Source organism: Rhynchophorus ferrugineus, unplaced genomic scaffold (assembly GCF_030347505.1).
Source record: "Rhynchophorus ferrugineus isolate W39M unplaced genomic scaffold, kcgeb_rfMv2 rfM10, whole genome shotgun sequence".
Classification (NCBI taxonomy): domain Eukaryota; kingdom Metazoa; phylum Arthropoda; class Insecta; order Coleoptera; family Curculionidae; genus Rhynchophorus; species Rhynchophorus ferrugineus.
The window spans coordinates 23,164,362-23,189,345 of record NW_027472589.1 but is presented as its reverse complement, the minus strand read 5'-3'; the positions used below and the strand labels follow the sequence as shown (position 1 = coordinate 23,189,345).

At 33.3% G+C, this 24,984-nt stretch overlaps 1 protein-coding gene across 3 annotated transcripts in view; it reads right to left on the bottom strand.

The window, feature by feature from the left end:
• Pka-R1 (Protein kinase, cAMP-dependent, regulatory subunit type 1) overlaps positions 1-24,984 on the bottom strand; it is a 191,676-nt gene that overhangs the window by 4,749 nt on the left and 161,943 nt on the right. For all 3 annotated transcript variants that reach the window (XM_076415714.1, XM_076415715.1, XM_076415716.1), the window contains exons 2-4: positions 17,701-17,856; positions 4,196-4,396; positions 443-954 (exon numbers count right to left, since the gene is read on the bottom strand). In XM_076415714.1, coding sequence (XP_076271829.1) covers positions 443-954; positions 4,196-4,396; positions 17,701-17,856 — 869 coding nt within the window. The remainder of the gene's footprint in view (positions 1-442; positions 955-4,195; positions 4,397-17,700; positions 17,857-24,984) is intronic.

Below are 24,984 nucleotides of genomic sequence, written 5' to 3'. Positions count from 1 at the left end.
AAAATTGACTTTGAGAGTGCTCTGTTCAAAATGGGTGCCGCATCTGCTCACTGTTGACCAAAAACAAGAACGTGTTGATTATTCTGAGCAGTGTTTGGACATGTTTAAATGCAACAAACAGGAATATGTGCATCGATATATGACAATGGATGAAACATGGCTCCATCAGTTCACTGTGGAATCAAAACGAACGCAATCTGAGTGGACAGCAACTGGTGACCGGTCTATTTTGGGACAAAAGATAAATAGTTCTACAAAAGTGATACTGCAATGTTAGTTAGAGCGGCGCTGGAATGATTGATGGAGAATGCGTTGATGAATAAAGCCAATTTTGAACAAAAAAAACGCATTTTCTTTGTTACGCCCGGGACTTTTTAGCCAATGTGTTATACATTGTATATTTTCCAAAATTTCCAACTATAAGGCTGAAAATATAACTCACCGCGCTCTATCCAGCTTAACACACTTCAAGGGTCCATTGGCGACGACCGTAGCTGCACGTGGCCTGTCCAGAAGCAGAGCGATCTCCCCGAAATAGTCACTGGGACCCAGACGGCCCACCTCGACCGGTTCCCCGCCTTCTCCCTGCTTCTGCTTAACGGTGGCCGTACCCTCTACGATGATGTAGAAATCATCGCCCGGTTCTCCCTGTCGTACGATCGTTTCTCCGTCCTCGAAACTGACCGGTTCCAGGGCGTCGGCGACGGTGAGCCGTTCCCACTTGTCCAAGTTCTCCAGGATGGAGACCCGCGACAGGAACTCCTCGTACATCTTCCGCTTGCGTATGGTGGAACCCATGAGGATGCGCCTGTAGGAGTCGCGGTCTATGCCCCACAGTTTCACGTCGGTCTTCGCTTTTACGGTGGCGGCGCGGGGCGTGCCATAGATCAAGGCCAGCTCGCCAAAACTACCACCTTCGCCTATTGTCACTACTAGTTCATTGTTGACGTAAACCTACAAAAAATTGGTTGTATTAACGTTCTATATTTATTAATTATTTATTACAACTAATATTTTTGTAACTAAGAAGCTTTAAGAAATACAAAGCGCCTTAATATTAACTAGATGATCACCTTGTGGTCGAAATTCGCTACTAAAAATTGTTTTCACAGTTTTCGCATCTTAAGTAAGATTACTTTCAGAATTCTAACAACTTCAAGAGCATCAAATATAAGTATACATGATCATTCTTTACTTTTATGTTATAAACATAAGTATGCAATAATAAATGAAGTAATATATGTTTGTATATTAAAACAGAGAATATATGCATATTTTTTTTCTTATTCCAAGATAACCAGCTAGAACCAAGTGGTCTTTTGCTTCGGGTTCGGGATAGTGAGGTTTTTTGAGGGAGCCAGAGACCCTGGATTACGAGTGGGATTGTCGTAGGTCGTTTTCTACCGAGGTTTGTGGATGGGTAGGGATTTTATCAAGGCACTGAAGTATTCTAAGGTGCCTATTGAGAACCTTGGCGCCTATGAAGTGAAGAACACTGAGCATGTTCGTGAAACTTCACAAACGGGATGCCTGATTCGAGGTGAGTGTTGACATACCTCATAAACAATGGGCCATTGAGTAAAGTGCGGACTTTTTTGGATTGGCACACTTGAAGTAGTCCAAGTTGTCTCTCAGAGACATACCCCTACCACACCTGTGCTCTGTAGAGGCAGACTGGATGGACTAGCATTTTGTACACAGTCGCTTTCTGGGGGATTGGGAGTTTACTTTTTTTTGCAGAGGAGTGGGAAGAGTAGAATATACACGTCATTGCCTTTGCAGATAGCGTGCTGAATTTGGACTGATCATTGGAATCTGCGGTTGAACTAACCGAGGTATGATACTTTCTGGAGTCAGGGGATTGGGACTTTATCGATTTGGAGTCGATATGCGCGGAACTCCTTCTTGCGGTGGAACAGAATAGCCTGAGTTTTGCTCGGGTTTATCTGCAGCCGCTAGAATTTGTACCACGCAATCGCCTGGCTCAGTTGGATTTGAAGTCTGTCGCGATATGAATGAACAATTTTGAAGTTGATATCTGAATTTAGCACGTATATTAAAACAATAACGAACACAGTTAGAAATAGCACTAAAATTTACAGAAAAATCTTAACACTCTTTAGAATTACCTTTGGAACAGTGATTTACTAAGTCTCCAGAGCCATATCAATTAAAAACAGTATTTAAGAGAGAACATTTTTTCTTCTTTCCTTTATCGTCACCAGACATCAAGTTAAATCAATATTGTGATTTCGAAAATCTAAATATCTTGTAAGTAAAGAAAGCAGACGAATTCTTGTTATTCTCGAATTTTGTGACTCTATGTGGGGATGATATTTTCACATATGTCGGGTTTTTCTTTCAAAGATGTACCGTCCGATAAATCCATTAATTCGTTTTCTCCGCAAAAAAATGTAAAATATAACTTTACGTGACCATATTATACTTAATCGTCTTTATCCAAACTTGCTATAACTCTTTAATAATTCCAACAATAGGGGAATAACCGAAAGTTACACAAAACACTGCCTAACACTAAATAACTTCGTTTAATAATGTTTTAATCATTCATATTCCAATTCAAATCGATTTAAAAAATTTTAATAGTAAATAAAAGCATTCCCTTTATTTTTACGATCACTATCCTTTAATTTTATTTGATAAATTAAAAAAAAAAATCTCTAGCGAGATTCGATCCTAGTACGTTAGTGTCGCTGATCTGACGGCTATTCCAGGCTACTTGATTTGGGCGTTTTTCGTTTTATTGGAATATATTTATTTGTAACGTATATTACATAAAAATATGCCGTGCCAAATTCCACGCAAGAATCACTGGGTGCTAGCATGTATTTTGATCATTTTTTCACTTTAAGAAACTTTTTCACTTTTTGTAAAATATATATCAAAATATTTTTATGTATTCGACAACTTATTTCCATCTTTCTGGCAATATGGTTATACCCTGTTGAATATTTTCGCACTTCTTCAGTCCAAACCATGTTCAGCTAAGTCATATATCGTGAGTTACTAAATGAAGAGTGACAGAGCGATGTCATGTAAGAGGATGACTTTATGTCTGTTACTCACCATTGCTGGTTTTTTTCTGCAATAATATATTACCCAATATATACAATTAACGTAGTTAGAAATTTTCAGTAACAGTTTCATTGGATTTTAGCAGCTCGGAAGTCGAGTCGTGACTTTTTGCCTTTTTCTTGGACTAACCCAAAATTTTCCCCCTTTTGGATCATTCCTTTCGCATATAAAGACCTGGAAACAGTTGATTCACCAAATTCTCAAAAGGCATCTCGTTAAGGAAATTTAATGTAAGGTGAAGATTGAGATGGGTTTTGGTCGATTAATTCATTTCATATCACATTCATCTCACATTGCAATTCATTTAAATGTTCGTCAGATTTTTTGTTTAGTCCTCCAGAACATTCTTTATCATTGACATCAAAACATTCATCTTTAAATAATCCAACATCATCATAAGTAGACTTCTTACAATTACAATACAATTTTGAGCATTCAACGATTATGCGTCTGTATACATTGATTAACACAATAACACAAAAGCATGGAATTTAACAGCTATTTACAGTGTAATATAGTAAATTTTCTCTGTTTAATTTTTAAGGAGGTTCGAATACAGCAGTATCAGCAGTAAATCTTTTCTCCGCATGGTAAGGTCTGATATCAATGTAATTTAGCATTCTTGGCATCTTCTATAGAAATCTGCAATAGCAGCACGAGATACATTTACATATTTTTTCAAATTTTCCTTTGGTCTAAAACTACAATAATATAGCACTGAGTATTGGAGTTTGAAGTAATTTGGAGTTTGAAAAGAGTATTTCAATATCGAGGAAGGTCGTTCGATATCCATAAGTAATCTAAATTTTTTTTTGAAATATTTATGTAAGTATATGTAGAAGTTTCCTAATTTGGACTATCCATATTATATTTACGATGAGATGTCAATATCTCAGCATTATCCCATCAACACGAGATTCCATGCAAACTGAGAAATTACGCACAAGTTGGCAACGCTGCCAACGACACCTCTTAGTTTTGCCAAGGCTCAAAACATAAATAGCAACCCTTGCATTATTATACCCCAAATATAAAAAGTAAGAATAGTGTCTGAACAAGAATAACCGTAGCAATACTCAGATGTTTCTCTTAAACTCACCTCAACCTCTCCCTGATCTATAACGTAGAAATTATCACCCTCATCCCCCTGCTGAATGATCACTTCACCGGGCAAGAAAGTGACGGGGAACATCGCGTCAAATATGTCGGACCTTTCGTTTTCGTCCAGATGCGAGAAGAGCACATTCTTCGATATAGCTTTGGAAAGGGCCGCCATTGTCTTGTAGTCCTTGGGTACCACCTAAACAAAAATATAAATGTGTTAAGGTAGATTCGTTTAGTGACTATTACTAAATAATTACTTTCTGTCTTTTATATCATAAGATTTACTACCTATAGTCTATTCAAAGTTATTTTGTGCATACGTCATCTGAATTGGTGACGTCAAAGCGTCGCAATGTTGCCGCATCAACTTTGAGTTTTATTTCATTTTGGCTTTGACATATAAGAAAATTCTAATATAAATAAAATAATTGAATAAAAATGTTAATTATATAATTTATTAAAATATATAATTTATTTTAACATTATATATTAGTACATCTAAAAACTGCAGTTAAGTATAGAGCCACAATAGTTTATAGGTTAGAGTTATAACCTCTTATTACTATTATTAGTGTTGGAAACAATCGACTGAAATCGACTATCGATTGTTCAGTAACTGACAACTTTTTACTATCGACTATTTCAGTCGCTATTTTTGGTTCGACTGTTTTTACTAGTAACTGTTTTCAGTCGCTATTTTCGGTCCGACTGTTTTATTACTATTTACTATCGACTGTTTCAGTCGTTTACTTTTAGTTACTATTTTCGATTCTACTAGTTCATTCGACTGATTTTTAACGTTATGGCCTTCCGTCCTAGCCGCGACCTTGACAAAAATGTACCCAATTTATGCTTATGTAGATTTATATGTAATATTTGTGGTTTTATGTTTTTTTGGAGTTTGCTTGTGAATAACTATATATTGTAAATTAATATAGTTGCATTTTGGAACGCTAGTTTTCGAGGGCCAAAAAATTAAATTGTAAATGATAAATAGTAAGATACTTTTGACTGGCATAGTAGGTAATATTTTGGACTGGTATAATAGGTAATACTTTTTTGAAATAAGGTATATAGGTAATACTAAAATCTTGAAAACCAAAATTAGGCTCCAAAAGTTTCAGAAATTGCATAGATCCAAAAGTTGTTAAATTTCTTTTAAAAATATTAACCGTAAAGAGGCGAATAAAGTATAATAAATATTTGCAATAAATACATTTTATGATAGGAAAATTCTACTTTAATATTCAACAATTTATTCTGTTGGCTATTAAGAAGAGCACCCGTTTTTATTTGTTAACGAATGGACTATCTTAACAGAATGTTTTCAACTTTTAAAGCCCATTGAAATAATGACCACCGAGTTATCTGGAGAAAGATATCCCAACGATGTCTTTAATTATACGGTTAATAAGAGGGCTGTAACATTCCATCAAATCCAGGATTTTAACAAGTGGACGGAGAAATAATGACAAAATTGTCTGTTAGATGTCATCAGTAAAAGACTGGCAATTTTAGAAATGAATACGATATGCGGCAAATCCACATTTTTAGATCCTATATTTAAAAAAGCAGGATTTGGTATTGCAAATAATGCTGTGGCGATACAAAAAGGTATCACAAAAGAGATATCGTCCATTCTAACTTCAAAAAATACAAATATAGTTCCACAACTCGAAATTCAAAACAAAACTACTGACCAAGAATGTATTGACATCTGGAGATATTTTGATAAAAAATGGCTAGAATGAAAGAAGTAATTACTCCAAGTACTGCAGCAACTTTACAGATTTAGCAGTATTTGGAAATTCCATTTATTAGGCGTTTAGAAAACACATTGGATTTTTGGCAAACCCATAAAATGAAACTACCTGAATTATATCAGTTACACGTAAAATATTCCTCTATACCCGCAACATCTGTCCCCTGGGAACGAGTTTTTTCAAAATCTGGGCAAATAATTAACGATCGAAGAAATAGCCTCACGGGAGAAAAGTTGAACACGATAATACACAGTAATTTAAAAATATTTCCCTTCAAAAGTAAATAAAACTTTTATTTAAAAAGGGTGTGGTAGTTATTGTACGATCATTTTTGAGTTCATCATGGATTAGATTTTTTAATGATTAGGTATACGTTTACATTTTATTTAGTGGTTATGGTTATGGAAAATCTTTAGTTTTTAGGGTTTTTTTAAGTTGTATTGTACTATTTATATTTATTATGCTGTTACTTAAAAATAGCAATTAATATATTAAAACACGATAAAACATTTGTGGTGTTATTATTCCATTCCTTTTTTTCACGTAATTTCTAATCGACATTAAAACACATCCACAGAACATTCAGTATAAAACTAATCCTACTTCCTTTAAATTTATTTTATTTATTACATGATAATAGAAATTACGAAATTAGTAATTTTGTTTTCCTTTTCTTTCATAATTTTATAAGGTTATCACGTGAATGAATATATATATATATATATATATATATATATATATATATATATATATCTGTCTCGCTTATACTACCACTGGAGAATATGAAGACATTTAAAATTAACTGCTCCAAGCATTTATCTCCGTCCTTTCCTACATTTTATACAGACAAGAATTCGTACATCTTCGTCTGACATTACGAATGGAAAAAAAAACAGTCGAACCGTGCATTTGACTGAAAATAATAATTACTATTTTCAGTCGCTATTTTTTTGACTATCGACTGTTTCGACTGTTTAGGGACTATCAACGATTTCGACTGTTTAGGGACTATCGACTGTTTCGATTGTTTTCAGTCGATAGTTCCCAACGCTAACTATTACTTTCAAGAATTTTGCATACGTCTGACAACCGAGCGACTTTAACAACGTTTACTCTCTCTTCTTAACTAGAATAAAATGAGGAGGAAAATTTGGTCTGATTTTGAAACGAGTTTACAAATTGCGGCAAACATTAAACATCTTGATGACGTATGTACAAAAAACTTTGAATAGACTATATAAGTATAAGTATTGATAGTTATAATTTGAAATATATGTCATTTTATTCGAATGATATTTAACTCAACACTATACAAGTCACCCTCCACCAAAATAAAAGCGTTACAGATTTATAATTTTTTGAGTTTTGCGACTGAAAACGTTCACTACTAAAAGCCATTGAAAGTCATCGTTGAATAGACTTACGGTGGGCATGCTTCAAACATAAGAACATGTGAAACATGGTTTCGACAACTCACATGTGGTAATTTCAACGTTCAAGACAAAAGACGTCCTGGTACAACAGAAGACCTAACATAAACTTAAAAAGAATTGGCAGAAAAGCTGAATGTGAGCCAATTCGTAATTTATCAACGACAAAAAGCGATGAAAAACATCCAAAATATAGGAAGGTAGGTTCCACATCAATTTAATGGCAAAAAATATCAGTGAAATATTGCTTAAGGTATGAAAGGAAGCTATGTCTTCATCGAATAGTAACGGATAATGAAAAATTGATTTATTTCGACAAATATCATCGACTGCAAGGTTAAACCGCTTTGTTGCAAGACCTCTGTACCTGGTGAGACTAGGTTGGTGTCGTACATTACGAACTGTTGAAATCTGGAGAAACAGTTAATACTGATCACTACTGATAACAAATAATCAATTGTAAATGTGTGATCGAAAAATGTCCACATTACTCTTATTAGACGATTTTGAGGCATTACCACAAAACCAGTCGAAGATGTGTTGAAATTTTATGCATCCGTCGTACTTTCTAGATTTGCTTCCATCCGACTACCACCTTTTCTAGCACTTACCAAAGTTAAAAATTGTCTCGATAAAAGATTTAGCTTAAAAGACAAACTATTATTTTGAAATGGACTTCATAAATAGCTTGAGAGATGGTCAAAATCAAATCAAAAGAATCAAATGGGCAATAATTTGAATAAATATATGTCGACGAAAGGAATTAGATTATTTACTAAAATAGATTTTGATCGAAAAATATATGTTCCAGAAATAATCAATTAACTAAAAGTCTATACATTTATGTTGGCTTAATTTCAGATAATATGAAATAATAATATGAAACTTAAGCTGTGCCGGCTTCGTTGGCGCAGTGGTTAAGGCGATAGGATCGTCCACCTACGGATAGGATATTGCGATGTCGCCAGTTCGAATTCTGCTGGGGCATGATCATGTAAATGTATGTGCAATGTATGTGCAATGTATGTTTGTGATTGTTTAATATTTGTGATTGTCCTAGGTAACCGTGCAAAATCCGACAAGGAAAATGACCCCAGTCATGGCGTTAGCCAGGCTGGGTAAGACCGGATGTCTTCTGGGATGATTTCTAAATTGGTTGGTCACTGTTTGTGTTAAGATTATGTTAAATATATAAAATTTAGTTAAGTATTTTGTATGTTATAATTTATATACGATTCAACTGGTATATAATGTATAAGATAATGAGCTCACTACATTTAAATTTCGTTTTATTTAAATTAAAATACGACTGACTCGTAAGTAGTAATCAACACCAAAGACTATCGCATTCCAATTAGATAAAACAAACCGAATTCAAATAAAAAATAGGAAACATGAAGATTATTTTAATTAGTGATATTAATAGTCATAAACATATTATGATACAAGTTGATTTGTTTTCATATCTGCATATTAATATCATTATTGGCACAATATATTCTTTAATAGGGACCTTCAATTTTTTAAAGTATTGTGAATTTGTTTAACAAGCTTTGCTTGTTTCTATTTTTATATTCAAGATGATACTCTGACAGATTATGTGACATCGATCAAGAAAAGGGAGAATCACGAGAAATGAACCGATTTCAAAAAAGGAGGAGGTTCTATGTTCGACTGCGTATATATATATATATTTTGTGTGTTCGCCGATTTCTCCATCAATTGTGGACCGATTTTCAAAATTCTCTTTTTATTCGAAAGAGTGCAGAGGTCCTCAGCAGTTTCTGACAGTCTGAGGTGGTCCCATTGGAACCAAGTTAGGATCAGATAGGGGGGAGGAGGGGAAATCGAGGCAAAACATTAAATTTCGAAGGCACGTACAATGTTTTCACATATTTTTTGTCTAAAATAATCAGATATTTGGGTATAATGTTATAGCTAAACTGATGTGACGAAAAATCGGAAGTGGCTCAGTATAAGTCAGTGGCGAGTCCTCAAACAATACAAAAATAATATAATTTTACGTCATAAAGACAAAATTAAAATCGAACAAAACAAATATAATTTAATATAACTGTTTGGGAACGGTACCGATTTCAAACTGATTCGTATTTTGTTATTACAACGATTATTAGGTACATATTTTATTATAAAACGCTTTTTGATTTTTTTGTGTTAATAGTCTATATATATAAGCTATTTGAGAAGCTGATATTTAATAATACCAGATTTCCGGTTTCGTTTTCGAAATCACCATTCAACTATCGATCAAGTGCACAGAGTAACTGCGGCTATTGAAAGAGCGTTTGAAGAAAAGAAATACTGCCCTGCAATAATATACCTGGATGTCTCACAGCTTTTGATCGGATTTGGCATTTGGGATTAATCTGTAAGATGAGCAAACTAATACCGCGTAACTATTGTCAATTGCTGGAGTCATATTTATTCGGAAGAAAATTTATGTCTCTCCTGTATCTGCTCTACACTGCTGACATTCCAACAACAAAAGAAACACTTCTTGGAACCTTTGCTGATGACACAGTTATTATGGCAAAAGATATATCTCTGCCTAGGGCAATAGAAAAAGTGCAAGTGGCAGTCAACAAAATCTACAAATGGACAAAAGATTGGAAAATTCAACTTAATAGCTCCAAATCTGTCCACGTTAATTTTGCATTAAGGCGAAATAATAAAAACTTAATTATATCACTCAATGGATGTCCGATTCCTCAAGCAGAATCATAAAATATACATCATAAAATCAGCAAAATACCTTGGAATCCATCTTGACGGTAGATTAAATTGGAAGCATCACGTTAGACAAAAAGCACAACACATTAGAACCAAAATAAAACAACTATACTGGTTAGTTGGAAGATACTCTCAACTTGATCTAAAATCAAAGAGGTTGATCTATAATACAATTATACAGCCAATTTGGACCTATGGGGTGCAAATATGGGGTTGCACTAAAAATTCAAATCAGTTACTCATACAGCGCTGTCAAAATGTCGATTGATTACCAATGCCTTTCGGTATGTAACCAATGAAGAACTGCACGATGACCTGGAAATCAAATGGATTTGCGAAGTTGTGCAGGATTGGGCCTTGAAACACGAAAGAAGATTACTAAACCATACTAACATGGAAGCAATACAACTGCTGGACAGCGCGCAGGATGTCAGGAGATTGAAACGAACAAAACCATACAAACTTGTGTGAACATTTAGTGTGTATTATTAGAGTAAACTATAGCTAGAGGTTAATAATTAATAAATAATTATAATTTTATAATTGAGGAATACATACTGATGTATTTTTTTGCACTCGTCTTGTTTGTTAATTAATCCAAGCACATAGGAAAAGTAGTAATAATTTAATTGTAAATTAAGATTGTACTAGCGACTAACTATATATATATATATATATATATATATATATATATATATATATATATATATATATATATATATATATATATATATATATAACTATATATAAACGAAAACGAGATAACGTAGGTCCCCCCTTTTGGAAGTAAAATGATTTAGAAAGATAAGTACCGATACTGCTATATGCTAAGTTGCAGTTTTTATTGACAATATTTTTAGCTTGTTACAGCTGTATTGAATATTAGTATGGACACTGTTACAAAATATGTCAACAATATAATTTTGGATTCACCGAAATTAAACCGACCTCATACGAAGCGGGTGACGAATTAAGTGAATATTAAATCACCTTGATGTTAGCAACTATAATAATAATAATAACTGTAATTATAAACACACTTTAATACAATTATTCCAGGAGAAACTGTTATACTAGGGATATGCAGATATTTAAGGGATGTAGAACATCCCTTTACACATTGTTGGAAACCATAGGATTTAAATGGTGTAAGGATAACTCATAAAGAGATCTAAAGGAGCTTTCAGACATTATTTTAAAGTATTATGATTTTTAAAAGCATATCATAAAATCAAGGAAGACTTGTTATTTCAATTTGTGTATTTAAATAACACATGAATGAAGACATTTCAGAATAGAACATTGTGTCATTTAAGGCAAGATGAAAATAGCAACAAGAAGTTGACGCAAAAAGGCAAATGTTAGAATCATTGCAGATATATTGTTCTTCGTGCTGGAAACAGGAATGGTTTTATTCCTGATGCAGAGTTAGTATTTTCCAGCAAGTCCAAGGGTTAGTATCACGGAGAAATGAACCACAATATGTTTTTCTTCTGGTTTAAGAATCAGCATTTAAAGAACTTCGAGGAACCATCAGTTATTGTTATGTACAACGCACCATACCATAGTACACTGATGAAAAAGATCCCAACAAGTGGCTCGCCAAACGCTGTAATTAAGAAATGGTTTGCAATACATAAATTAAGTTTTGGAGAAACCATGTTACCGAGTGAATTATTCTAATTTGTTACCCAGTAAATATAAATGAAATGTTTAATTGCATTTGTGTGCTAAATAATTGTTATAATAAGTATGCAATCAATATGAATAATATACAAGCAAGAACTCTCGGGATATGTGGAAAAGAGCATTGTATATAATAACACCTTTGGTTTGGATGAATGAATAGCGACTCAGAAAGTGACGATTGTAATCTAATGCTGCTAATTACCGAGACAGGGTGATGAGAGGGGAACCAATTAAAGGCTGCATGATAACTATACGCATATATGTGTGCGTAATTATTCAGAACATACATGAGCATTTGGTTAAAATGTATGAGGACCGAAAGAATACTGTTTTGCAGATATAGCAAATGTATTATGGATAATGCAGTTGTTAAATCTAGTTTTATCAAAAAATATACATACAGATAGTATCAGAAGAAACTAAGGAGAAATACAGTGACATCAAAATGACTTGATGATACAACTACAATGAAGGAAACAAGAACTAAACGTAAAAAGTAAATATGCTCTTTAATGAAAGTAAAATACATTACTTGGATATACAATTGTTAATTAGGTGGATTAGGATTACCGGGGATACCACTACATTGAAACACGCTCCTATACATGCTTTTACTTCATAGGTGGTGTGGAAAAGATTTAAATGTTAATATAATAAAACTCAACCCTAACCTACAAACTATTATAACTGTACAATTAAAAAACTGTGGTTTAAGTCCTTCAACAATATATGCATTATATGTAGATGAGCGACATATCAAAAGTTTAATTATATTTCATCTACAATTAAGCAAAACATTCCTGAAAAGAGAAAACTGCGGAAAAGCTGGCAACAAATCAGAACAGCAGAAAACAAGAGAAAATTCAACAAAGCCACAAAAGAGCTGAAAGAGCTAATAAATATGGAACAAAATCAAGGAATTCAAAACTATTTAGAAAACTTCACGCCAACTGATGCTACGGATATTCTCTCTGGAAAGTAACAAACAAGATTAAAAAACCTCAACAAGATAATCCACCCATTCAAATTGACAACAATATCTGGGCTAGGAATGATAAAGATAAAGCGGAAGTTTTCTCTAATCACTTAAAAACAGTATTTAATCCGCACCCGCCCGAAATATCCGCAACAGAAGAAAATAACATAGTTGACTTTCTTAACACTCCTTTTCAAATGGATCTGCTACATGAGAAATTTACTGTTACGGAAGCAAAACAAACAATACTTAAAGAAATGATAAAAAAAGCTCCTAATTTAGACCTAATTACTGGAAGAATCTTAAAAGAGCTCTCAGGAAAGTGTATCAAATTAATAACATTCATATTTAAACCATGCTAGGACTTACTTGCTTTCCTAGTACTTGGAAAGTGGCTCAAACCATGTTCTTAAACCTGGGAAGAAAGCAGAAGATATCTCCTCTTATCGTCCTATAAGCCAGTCACCTGTGATCTCTAAATTTTTCGAAAAACTATACATTAAGGAGCTCAAAATAATCGCAGAGGAGAGAATTATTATTCCAGACCATCAATTTGGCTTCCATAATAAACACGGAACAACACAACAAATACATAGATTAGTCAACTAAATTAACAAAAACATATTTCTCAGGCCTTCGCCAAGGTGTGGCACACTGGACTGCATGTTAAATTGAAAAAGCTTTTGCCCCATACGCACTTTCAACTGCTGAAATCATACCTCAGAGACAGATATTTTATTGTCAAACAGGTTGACGAATACACTGACCTACACCCAATACATTCGGGCGTTCCACAGAGCAGTGTTCATGGCATATATTTACTGTATACAGCTGACCTACCGATCTCAAGAAACACTACTGTTGGAACATATGCTGACGATACAGCGGTTTTATCATGACATGAGGATCCAATACCAGCCACAGAAAACCTCCAACTTCACCTTAACAAAGTCGAATTGTGGTTGAAAACGTGGCGTATCAAAGCAAATAAGACAAAATCTACCCAGGTGACATTCACCCTTTGCAGAAGAACATGTCCCTTAGTAAAATTGAATAATCATAAACTTCCGCAAGCAGACAACGTTCAATTTCTGGAAATATATTTTGATCGACGTTTGACATGGAAAAAACATATAGTGACAAAACCCAAACGGCTTGTGCTTAAACTAAACCAAATGTATTGGTAATGAAATGTGGGGTACTACTAGTAAATCTAACATAGATATCCTCCAGAGGTTCCAGAATAAAGTGTTGTGAGTCATCGTCGAGCGCCATATTACGCGTCCAACAAACTGATTCAGTGATATCCACTTAGAACTTATAAGGAGTGTGATTCGAAGTGTTAGTGCGAATTACTCTGAAAGACTATTAGTGCATCCCAAAGCACTCGCCAAACAGTTAAATATGTGCGATGACAGTGTAGTGCATAGGCTCAACCGCAAACTACCATACGAACTGTTAATAGACACATAGAGTGAGGTACAATAATCTCTATAATAAGTCAGAATAGTCTTTAGAATAAGTTAGGATAGACTTTAAAATAAGTTAGAATAATATCTATCTGAAGTGATCTTCTACATGTCAGTGTGGTTATATTATATAACTAAAATCATGTAATAATACTTATTGGCCATGGGCAGATTGTTAACGTTCTAAGAGATTAATAAAAAAAGTATATGTAAATGTTAAAATAAATTACATTTGACAACATTATTTTTGTTTCATTATCTTATTCAGATAACAATTTTGTTACTAACACGTTGAACTAAAACGTTGAAGTGACAACATTGCCATATATTGACGAAATACATTTAGATGACGTACGTTCACTGTTTTATTGAACGGGGTATCACTACATAGTATAAAACAAAGTCGCCTTTTCTGTCCCTATATCCCTATGTGCGCTTAAATCTTTAAAACTACGCAACGGATTTTGATGCGGTTTTTTTCAATAGATAGAGTGATTCAAGAGGAAGGTTTATATGTATAATACATGCATAATATACTAAGGCAACATTGCTAATTTTAGAGGTTTCTAACGTGATGTCGTAAATTAACCTATTTTTTTAGGCTTATTTAGCAATTAGCAACAACGCTGCCTAACTCTACGAGTTAGATCAAATTAATGTACTACAGTATTGTACACCATAAAAAGGTCTACAAAAAAGTCCGCGATGGTATATGTTTATCTTTTAGGGATAACCCACATTAACCATTTTTATTGTTTACTTTTTACGTGAGAAAATGGCTTATTTACGAAGCTATTTTAAGCAATACGGCATTAATCCTTATCGAATTAAGTACCTTAAATACAGTGTGCAATTAATATAGATCAATATGGTTCCTTACAGCATGTAAATTAAACAAATATTTTCGGAGATATTACAAATTTAAAATTTGCGTTTAAAAATGTGTAATGTAATAAAAATTGTATGAATTTAGATATTCCAAAGATAGCAGGAAATCTTCATAGTAAGTATAGGGGAAGAGGAATTGTTTTACTCCAAATTTAATGCGTGCAGGCCAAGGGCAGTAATGAATGAACCAAAAATACTGGATCGATTTTAATCATGTTTTCATTGAGTGACATAGGCATATATATTTTATGCCCGTGCAAAGTCGGAGCGGGCCGCTATGTTTTTATATACAACGTTCATATTTTTTCTGTAGTGTATTTAATTTAGTATCAGCATTGCACCCGTGCGAAGCCGGGCTGGTCGCTAGTATGTAATATAATAAGGCTACTTCTTAGTCTTTATTATATCTTGATAGAGTACAGTAATACGTCTATACGTAAGATTCTATTTTACTGCAATAATCGACCAATTTTAGATAATAATAGCGGACACTTACTTCGACTCGAACTAAACAAGTTAAACTCAATCATTATATGGTAACAGACTGCGCATCATCATTATGAAGTTCTAAAAAATAACATTTAAAAAGATGATGACATATTTTACTTTGAACCGTCCTTCTGAATCCCCTTAATGGTATCGATTCGAATAAAAAGTTGTTTGTTTGCGTGAGGTCTTCGCTAAATGACCTATAAATCCTTGATGAGAGACGACTAGGACCACGCCAATACCAATAAGATTTTATTGGCGTTTCTTCTGGCCATTTATACGGCAGAACAATAGCCACACAAGTCACGTGCGTTCAAACGACATCATTACTATACAGGGATCGGCGCATACATTGCCACAATCAAAATACTATAGCGGTAAGAAGTGCATATTGTATTATTGCTAGAAAAATGTAATGAGTTGTTGTTATTGTATGTTATTCAAACACTAATTAATGATAACAGGCCAATTGAAGAGTCCCCGGCCTACCATAGTAAAACACATTTTTTTGACAAAATTAGTTTATTTATTCAACATAATTCCCTTCAAGAGTGATACACTGATTATAGCGACCCTCCAACTTTTCGATACCATTTGTGTAGTACGATTTCTCCTTTGATTTAAAATAGGCTTCAGTTTCGGCCACATCACCTCTTCATTCGAGGAAAATTTCTTCCCAGCGAGCATTCCTTTGAGATCTGAGAACAGGAAATAGTCGCTGGAGGCCAGATCTGAAGAACACGGTAGATGAGAAAGCAATTCGAAGCCCAATTCATGTATTTTTTCCATCGTTTTCACTGACTTGTAACACGGTGCACTGTCTTGGTGAAGCAGCACTTTCTTTTTCTTCAAATGCGACCGTTTTTCGGCGATTTCGTCCTTCAAACGGGCCTGCCGACTATTGCGTTTCCCACGCTTTGGAGCGGGTTCGTCATGTGCAGTCCACTCGGATGACTGCCGATTGGACTTCAGAGTGAAATGATTGAGCCATGTTTCATCCATTGTCACATATCAACGCAAAAACTCGGGTTTATTATGCTTGATCATCTTCAAACACTGCTCTGAATCATCAACTCGTCGTTGTTTTTGGTCAAAATTGAGCTCGCGCGGTACCCACTTTGCACAGAGCTTTTTCATAGCCAAATATTCGTGAATGATATGATTTACACGTTCAGTTGATATATTTAGAGTGTCTGCTATTTCATTAAATTTCAATTTACGGTCATTCAAAATCATTTTGTGGATTTTTTTAATGTTTTCGTCGGTAACAACTTCTTTTGGGCATCCACTGCATTCACCGTCCTCGATGCTCATTTCACCACGTCTAAACTTAGCATACAAATCCTTGATGTTTGATTGTCATGGGGCAATTTCAGGAAAATCGGCATGAAGCCAAGTTTGCTTTTGCAAGTTTTTTGCTTCAACTGTATTTTGTGCCTTCAAAAAGCAATATTTTATCATCAATTCATCGTATTCTCCAGAGCTGCCCCCCAGCGACTATTTCCAGTCCTCAGATCTCAAAAGAATGTTTGCTGGGAAGAAATTTTCGTCGAATAAAGAGGCGATCGCCGAATTGTACTACAAAAATGGTATCGAACAGTTGGAGGGCCGCTATAATCAGTGTATCACCCTTGAAGGGGATTATGTTGAATAAAAAAAAATTTTGCCAAAAAAATTTGTTTTACTATAGTAGGCCAGGGACTTTTCAAGTGACCTGTTATTTTGAATTTCTTCCAACTAGCCAAGTTGCCAAAAAAGAACAAGCAAATTATTTGAGTATTACGCAATGCTTGTGTAAAATTTTCATCTCAAAAGGTCGGAATTAATTAAACTAAAAAAACCGCCTCGAGGATACCCTCTTGAGTCTCGTAAACTGAAAAACTGAATTTTAAGACACAAAGGGCATTCCAAAGTCAAAGAGTCTCAATTCAACAACTTTAGGTGAAAAATGTTGCTGTAAAAACATTTTATCGAAGAGAAATTAAATATATGAAAGTAGAACAATATTTAGTATATTATTTTATTTGTTATATCTCCGTCCTTACCTTCTTAACATAGCTGGTTGCGTCCTCTTCGGTGACAGGTTCCGCTGAAATACCACCCCGTCTCCTAACCGGCCCCTGAGCCTGTGAAGGTAGTGGCGACAAGTCCTCTGTATCTTCCGGGGACTGGGCCTGGTTCTTGGCATCCAAGGCTTGTTCCTGAAAAGAAAAAAACGAAACTGTAATAGTTATACAGAATTTGTGTTTTTTAAAAGTTATTTGAAAAAAATCCGTAAATAAAATATCACCAATTATTTTGTTTAGTTAACAATATGTGAATATTTCGATCTTATTGTATAATACTTTCAACATTTATTGGTGTTGTACCACTTTCATTTTTTAAACATTATGTTATGTGTTTTAAACATGAGTTTTGAGGTTTTTTGAGATTTTCTGAAGATGTTTTCGTCATTTAAAAGGCATAATAACGACGCATATTAAATCCACAGTTTATATATAATTAATAACAGTAACATATAATTGTCTAAATATATTGTTTTGTTTGTAATTTAATTTTGTGTATCTGTCACAAAATTTTCTTATTTTTCGGCTCGGCACCGACTCCATACGGATCTGTTGGGAGTAGTTAAAATAATATTGTAAATAGATAAATATGTTTAGGTATGTATTAAGCTAAATTGTGTGTATATAGTAGAATATAAAATACGTGTAGTAGATAGGTTAAATAAGGTTTTTGTTTATTTTTATTTAGTTATTACAACGATAATTATGTACATGCTTTATTTTAAAATGTTTCTTTTGTGTTGAAAATCTAAATTATTATAATTTTTTTTAGTGAATTCCTTATTTATTTCGGTTATTAAGTCGGTTCAATATTTTTTAAATATTTTGTTTTTCTTTCTCTTTTTAGTGATAGATATTTGCCCAATAAGTTAGTTACCCCGAAGTTAGTTAAAAATCTAAGTTTGATTATTTTTTAATTTTTAGTAAGTTCCTTATTTATTTTTTTTTCTTAAAAATATTTTATTTTTCCCTTTTTAGTGTTAGATATCTACTCAATAAATTGTGCAGTTATTTTATTAAGTATTCTAATAGATAGCCCAATTAAAAGTGCATAAGGCATTAGGGAAAATAGCAATAAAGAAACGATGATTAAAAATAAGGAACGCCTCAGGACCCGGGGTCCGCTACCTAGTTTAGGTGATCTGACAAATTTTCCTACCAAACTAGAACAAAAAAAGTTGCTGTCGCCGTTGAGAATCGAAGCCGCAACTTCCGCGTGTGGGCATAACGTTCTAATCCTTACACCATACAAACAGTTGGCTACTTTGTTTCTACAACGTCTCATATCATAAGGTTAGTGCTTAAAAAACAAACTGAATCGTTTTTATACCAAATTATTTGCGATTTTTCGTCACACCAGTTCAGCAATAATATTATAAACAAATATCTGATTATTTTAGATAAAAAATATGTGAAAACTTTGTGCGTGCCTTTGAAGTTTAAGAGTTAATTACAATAGGACCACCTCGGAAGCGCACTCTTTCGAATCAAAAAGCAATTTTGAAAATTGGTCCATAAATGACGGACAAACATTAAAAAAAATATACAGCCGAACACAGATCTCCTCCTTTTTTGACGTCGGTTAATTACATCACCTCAAGAATGTTTAGCCCTTGCCGATAAGTCCATCAGTCGCTAACGTTAAGAGCATCTTAAAAAGTAGCCTGCATTAACTAGTCTTCATACTGGGGTAGATGAGATAATGTTACTACTTGCCATTATTTACAGCATACGTGAATTCAGCCTCACGAAACCCGAAATTTGGCCCAGATCTAAAATCAAACAGGATATTTGATGTAGTTCTTACAGATTTAAATGCAAAAACTCGAGAATGTCAAGAGTATTCTTACGATATATTTTAAACAATCGTTCTCTTTTATGGCATTACATTTTTCTTGATATAAGAATTGTATTCGTTCGCTATATACAATTTTTCAATATCAACTTTGAACTACAGTGGATAGATCCATATAACACCTTACACGTATTCATTAAAAAAGTATAAGGAGTACAAATGGAAAACCTAATTTTTTGAAGTCGGTTCATTTTTTTTTCTTAAATATTTTCTTTTTCTCTTTTTAGTGCTAGATATTTACTCAATAAATTACGCAGTTATTTTATTAAGTATTACATAAGTGGTTACATTTATTAAGTATTACGTTACATTACATATTACAGGTCAAGCAAAGGTGCAGCTCGCGTGAGGAAAAATAGGAATAAAGAAACAGTGATTGAAAATAAAGAATCATTGGAGGTGATTTGACAAATGTTCTAACCAAACTAGAAAAACAAACAGTCGTTGCAGCCGCCGGGAATCGAACTCGCGACCTCCGCGTGTTAATTTAACGCTCTAAGCACTACACCATAGAGGCTTCTCATATGATATGGTTAGTGCTCAAAAAGTAAACTGAACGGCTCCTGTATCGAAAGACTTTGAAAAGCAAACCCTTACTAAAAACTCCTCAAAAACCCCTGAAGGGTATAGCGGTCCAGTTCCTGCTTTCAGCTTACCAAATAACTTCAAAGTTTAACATTTTATTCAATATTTATAGAAATATCTCTTAACCGTTTAGTAGTTGTGTCTTCTGTCACATATCTGCTTATTCTAGATAAAAAAATATGGGGGAATCTCGATTTCTTTGGATTCGACCTTCAGATCCTGACTTGGTTCTAATAAAACCATCTCGGAAGTGTATTATTTGGAATAAAAAAATAATTTTGAAAATCGGTCCATAATTGACGGAGAAATCGGCGAACATACAATTAAACAAATATACAAACGAACATACAAACTCCTCCATTTTTGAAGTCGGTTAAAAAACTATTATATTCAGGAACACACTAAATACTCGAAGGTATCCTAATCATTTTTTTCACCATTAAAGGGTATTCGTTTTGCTGAAAGTTCTTTCTGAGTTTGAGCTGGATTTTAGAACTTTTTTCATCCAGGCCGTACTTTGCTATTGACATGAAAATCACCACTTGTAAAGCATTGAAACCAAAACCGACAACTGGGATATGACGAAAAAGCATCACCATAGGTTTCTAAAAGTGTTTAAGAGGCCTCGGCAGCAAATTTCTTGAAATCGAGCAAAAAAACTACGATTAACGATCCATAATTAAAGACTGTATATACCGAATAAATCAACAATACTAATTGAAAAACCATTATTTTATGTATAGAAATATTACTACCAACAATTAAGAGTTAAGTTAGGTTATTAAACAGTTATTTATATTGATGCTTCGAATCTTCATTAATAAAAATCCCTGATCAAGATACATGCAAGCATTAAGTAATTGAAAATGTTCACATATACATATGATAAATATTTGTTTTTGACCAGACATCCCGAAATATAAAAATATTTTTACAAACAAAAATTTAACCGATTTCAAAAATAAATAAATAAGGAACTCACTAAAATGTAAAAAATAATCAAACTTAGACTTCTTAACAAAAAAAAAACGTTTTAAAATAAAATATATACGTAATAATCGGTGTAATAACTAAATAAAAATCAGTTTGAAGTCGGTACCCTACCCAGTTATATTAAATTATATTTGTTTTGTTCCTTTTTAATTTTATGTTTATGATATAAATTTATATTAATTTTTTATTGTATGAGGACTCGGCATCGACTTCAAACTACTGAAAGATTGATTAATTTTTGCATATTAGTGAGTTTCTGATTTATTTTTTGAAGTCGGTTCAATTTTTTTTATAAAATATTTGATTTTTCTCTTTTTAGTGTTAGATATTTACTCAATAAATTACGCAGTTATTCTATTAAGTATTACAATGGATGGCTCAAATAAAAGTACAGCCCGCATGAGGAAATATAGGAATAAAGAAACAATTATTGAAAATTGGAATGTTTCAGGCACTGGGATTTGACAAATGTTAAGACCAAAGTAGAAAAAATAAAGTTGCTGCTCTGATGGGAATCTAACCCGCGAATAACGTTTTAACTACTACACCATAGAAACAGTTGCCTACACTGTTTCTAGGACTTTTTATATGATATGGTTAGTGCTATATTATAGGGGCAGTTGCCTGCAATATTTCTACGACTTCCCATATGGTTAGTGCTTAAAATGCAAACTAAACGGCTTTTGCACGGAACGACTCTGGTGAGCAAACCCTTAATAAGAACTCCTCAAAAACTCACGAAGAGTAGCAAACTTTAAAAAGCAAACCGAATACCTTTTACACTGAACTACTTCCGATTTTTCGTCGCATCAGTTCAGCTATAACATCATACCCAAATATCTGATTATTTTAGATCAAAAATAGGTGGACATTATACGTGCCTTTGAAATGAGAGATCTTCCCTCGATTTCCCTCCCTTCCCCCTATCTAATCTTAACTTGGTTCCAATGGGACCACCTCGGAAGGGCACTCTTTCGAATAAAAAAGAATTTTTGAATATATATATTAAGCGTTTCTCGTTAACATGATGACAAATGTAATATAATAAAATTAGCATTTTAAAGTTTCAGAAAAGCGATTTCTTTCAGTCGACTCAAACCAGATGTTAATCTCAAATGAAATAATAAATTTTCCGTTTTTTTTTTCTGAAAAATAATTTTTACGAACGAATTCAACCGCGTCTCTCCGAAACAGTTTATTTCACAGTTCTAATAGCGGACATTTGATTCCTTTGCCGAAAGCGCTGGAAGAAAATGAGCTGAAAATGTAAAAATTGTGTTTATTTATCGACCATAATTCCCAATCCTTAATTGCGATGTGATTCGAAAAACACGTTGAAAACCTTCGATTTTGATAAATTTAAATGTTTCATTTGGATTTTATGGTATCTGGGAATTTTTTTGGCGAATCGATGTCAGTGATGATTATTTTATATTATTATTCCTTGAAAATTCTGAGGCCCACGTAATCGTTGTTTGTTTTTAAGTTTTCGAAAGTACGTGCTTCCAAAGTGGAAATTAAGATTTCGTTTTTTAAATATTACTGCTCAATTGTTTTGTTTGATATACTTTTGTTTTATTTGCTAAATTTGATTGATATACTTGAATTTAAATTATATTGTTATTAATTAATTGTGGCCGATTAACTTACAATTTATCTTTACAATAACTTAAATCTCGATATATATCTAAGATGACCCATCGACCCTATCTTAGTTTCTGGTGTAATAATGTTTTAATTAACATTGCTGTTTTCTTATTAAATGAATCTCACTACACTACACAAGATCAAATGGTTCGACTCTTTTGAGCATGTGTCCTGTTCTAGTGTTATTCAAGAGTTGTATTACTTCGATATTGACATGAGAATGGAGTCTATCCACGCGTCTCCTTGCAATTCTCTGAATTTCAGTGTAATTAATCAGTCCTGTAAAATCTGGGTACACCTACAATACTTCTTAGGACTTTATTCTGAAAAACTCGTATTGTATTTATATTACTTTTCGTAGATCATCTCCATAGTTGAATTCCGTAGGTCCATACAGGTTTCAATACTTGCTTGTATAAATAAAAACAATTTATGATGCATTGATACATTTATCAGTGTGATTTTCTTCCAATTAACCAGTACATTTCACAATATTTTCTCTTATTAAACTCCAGTTCTTTCATTTTTTTAAAACAAGTTCTTTCCAGCGAAGTTTTGCATCAAGCTTCATTCTGAGCGTTGTTGCTATATAGAATGATAGTATTATTTATTGTGATTGGTGCTTGTGTGGTGTGATTAATACGTGAAATACACATGCACAGATTCACTTTCGCTTGTTTTAATTTTCCAGGTTTGGGTCCAATTATTTATATTGGCACTTGTAGGTTTTGAGGAATATATATTGATGTATTTTCTCGCACTCGTCTTGCTTGTGAATTAATCCAAGTACAGATGAAATGTAGTAATAAATTAATTTATGATTAAGATTGTACTAAGCGTATCTAATAAAGATGTTATAAAAAAAACTTGTAGGTTGTTGTCTTGTCTAAACATTCTGGTCGTAATGTGAGATTTCAATATTTTAGTTCAGTCTGTTGTTCCTTTCCATTTTCTCTGTAGGATTTCTCGGGTAGTTTTTTTTCCTATGTCATCTATATTGTTGTTCTCTCTGAAGCAACTCATCCATCAATTGAGTTGCTAAAACCTCACACATGTTCATCAAAAAAATAAATACAAATATCCATTATATTTGTATTCTAATATCTCCAGTATCATTTTTCCAGCTACTTTATGTCGTAATGAAATGATTCCCCTTGTCCCTTACACCACCTAAGAAGTGAAGTGAAGATTATTGTTCAAGAATTATAATTTTAGGCGACTTTCTTAGTTACTTCAAAGTTGGAAATATCTGTATTGCTCAACAAGTTTATTTTCAGTTTATTCAGAATTCTTTTCAGGTTATCATTTGATAACTGAGGCAATTCGTCTGCACAAATATTTTAAACAATCATCATCTTCACGCAAAACGATTACAACTTGTTTTATTAGTCCAACTTTATGTGTAGGGGTAGAAGAATAATTTTGAAACCTTAAAATATTATGTAAAATGTTCTTTTTGCCGGATGTAAAACTCTTTATGGATCAATAAATGTTGTTGCTTTGCTGTGTTGTTCCACTCACATACAAAACATGGAAAGTTTGTATATAACATTAGTTGACTAAGGATCACAGAAACAATTATACAATAATAATAATATAATTAATTTTCTGTAAAATTATATTCCGATTTGGGAAATGTCTTTTTTATGTACTGAATGGGCTATATTTCCATTACGTAATAAGACAATAATTATCAGACAGAAACAATTACCATGAATGGCAACATGTTTGGGCTATTTCCTAGGGCCGCTATTACGAGATGTGAAATCTTAACACGTCTAAGAGATGTTGGAACTTTATTAGACGAAGAGATCATATGTGAAGACGCGAAGTTTACTCACAAAGTATTCCAGTTTTCTCTTCTGCAATTAGCATTCCATTCTATTTGTTATATTTATTATTTTCTACTTCTTTATTAATACACTAGCGACCCGCCCCGGTTTCGCACGGGTGCAATGCTGATACTAAATTAAATACACTACAGAAAAAATATGAACGTTGTATATAAAAACATAGCGGCCCGCTCCGACTTTGCACGGGCATAAAATATATATGCCTATGTCACTCAATGAAAACTGATAATTGATTAAAATCAATCCAGTATTTTTGGTTCATTCATTACTGCCCTTGGCCTGCACACATTAAATTTGGAGTAAAACAATTCCTCTTCCCCTATACTTACT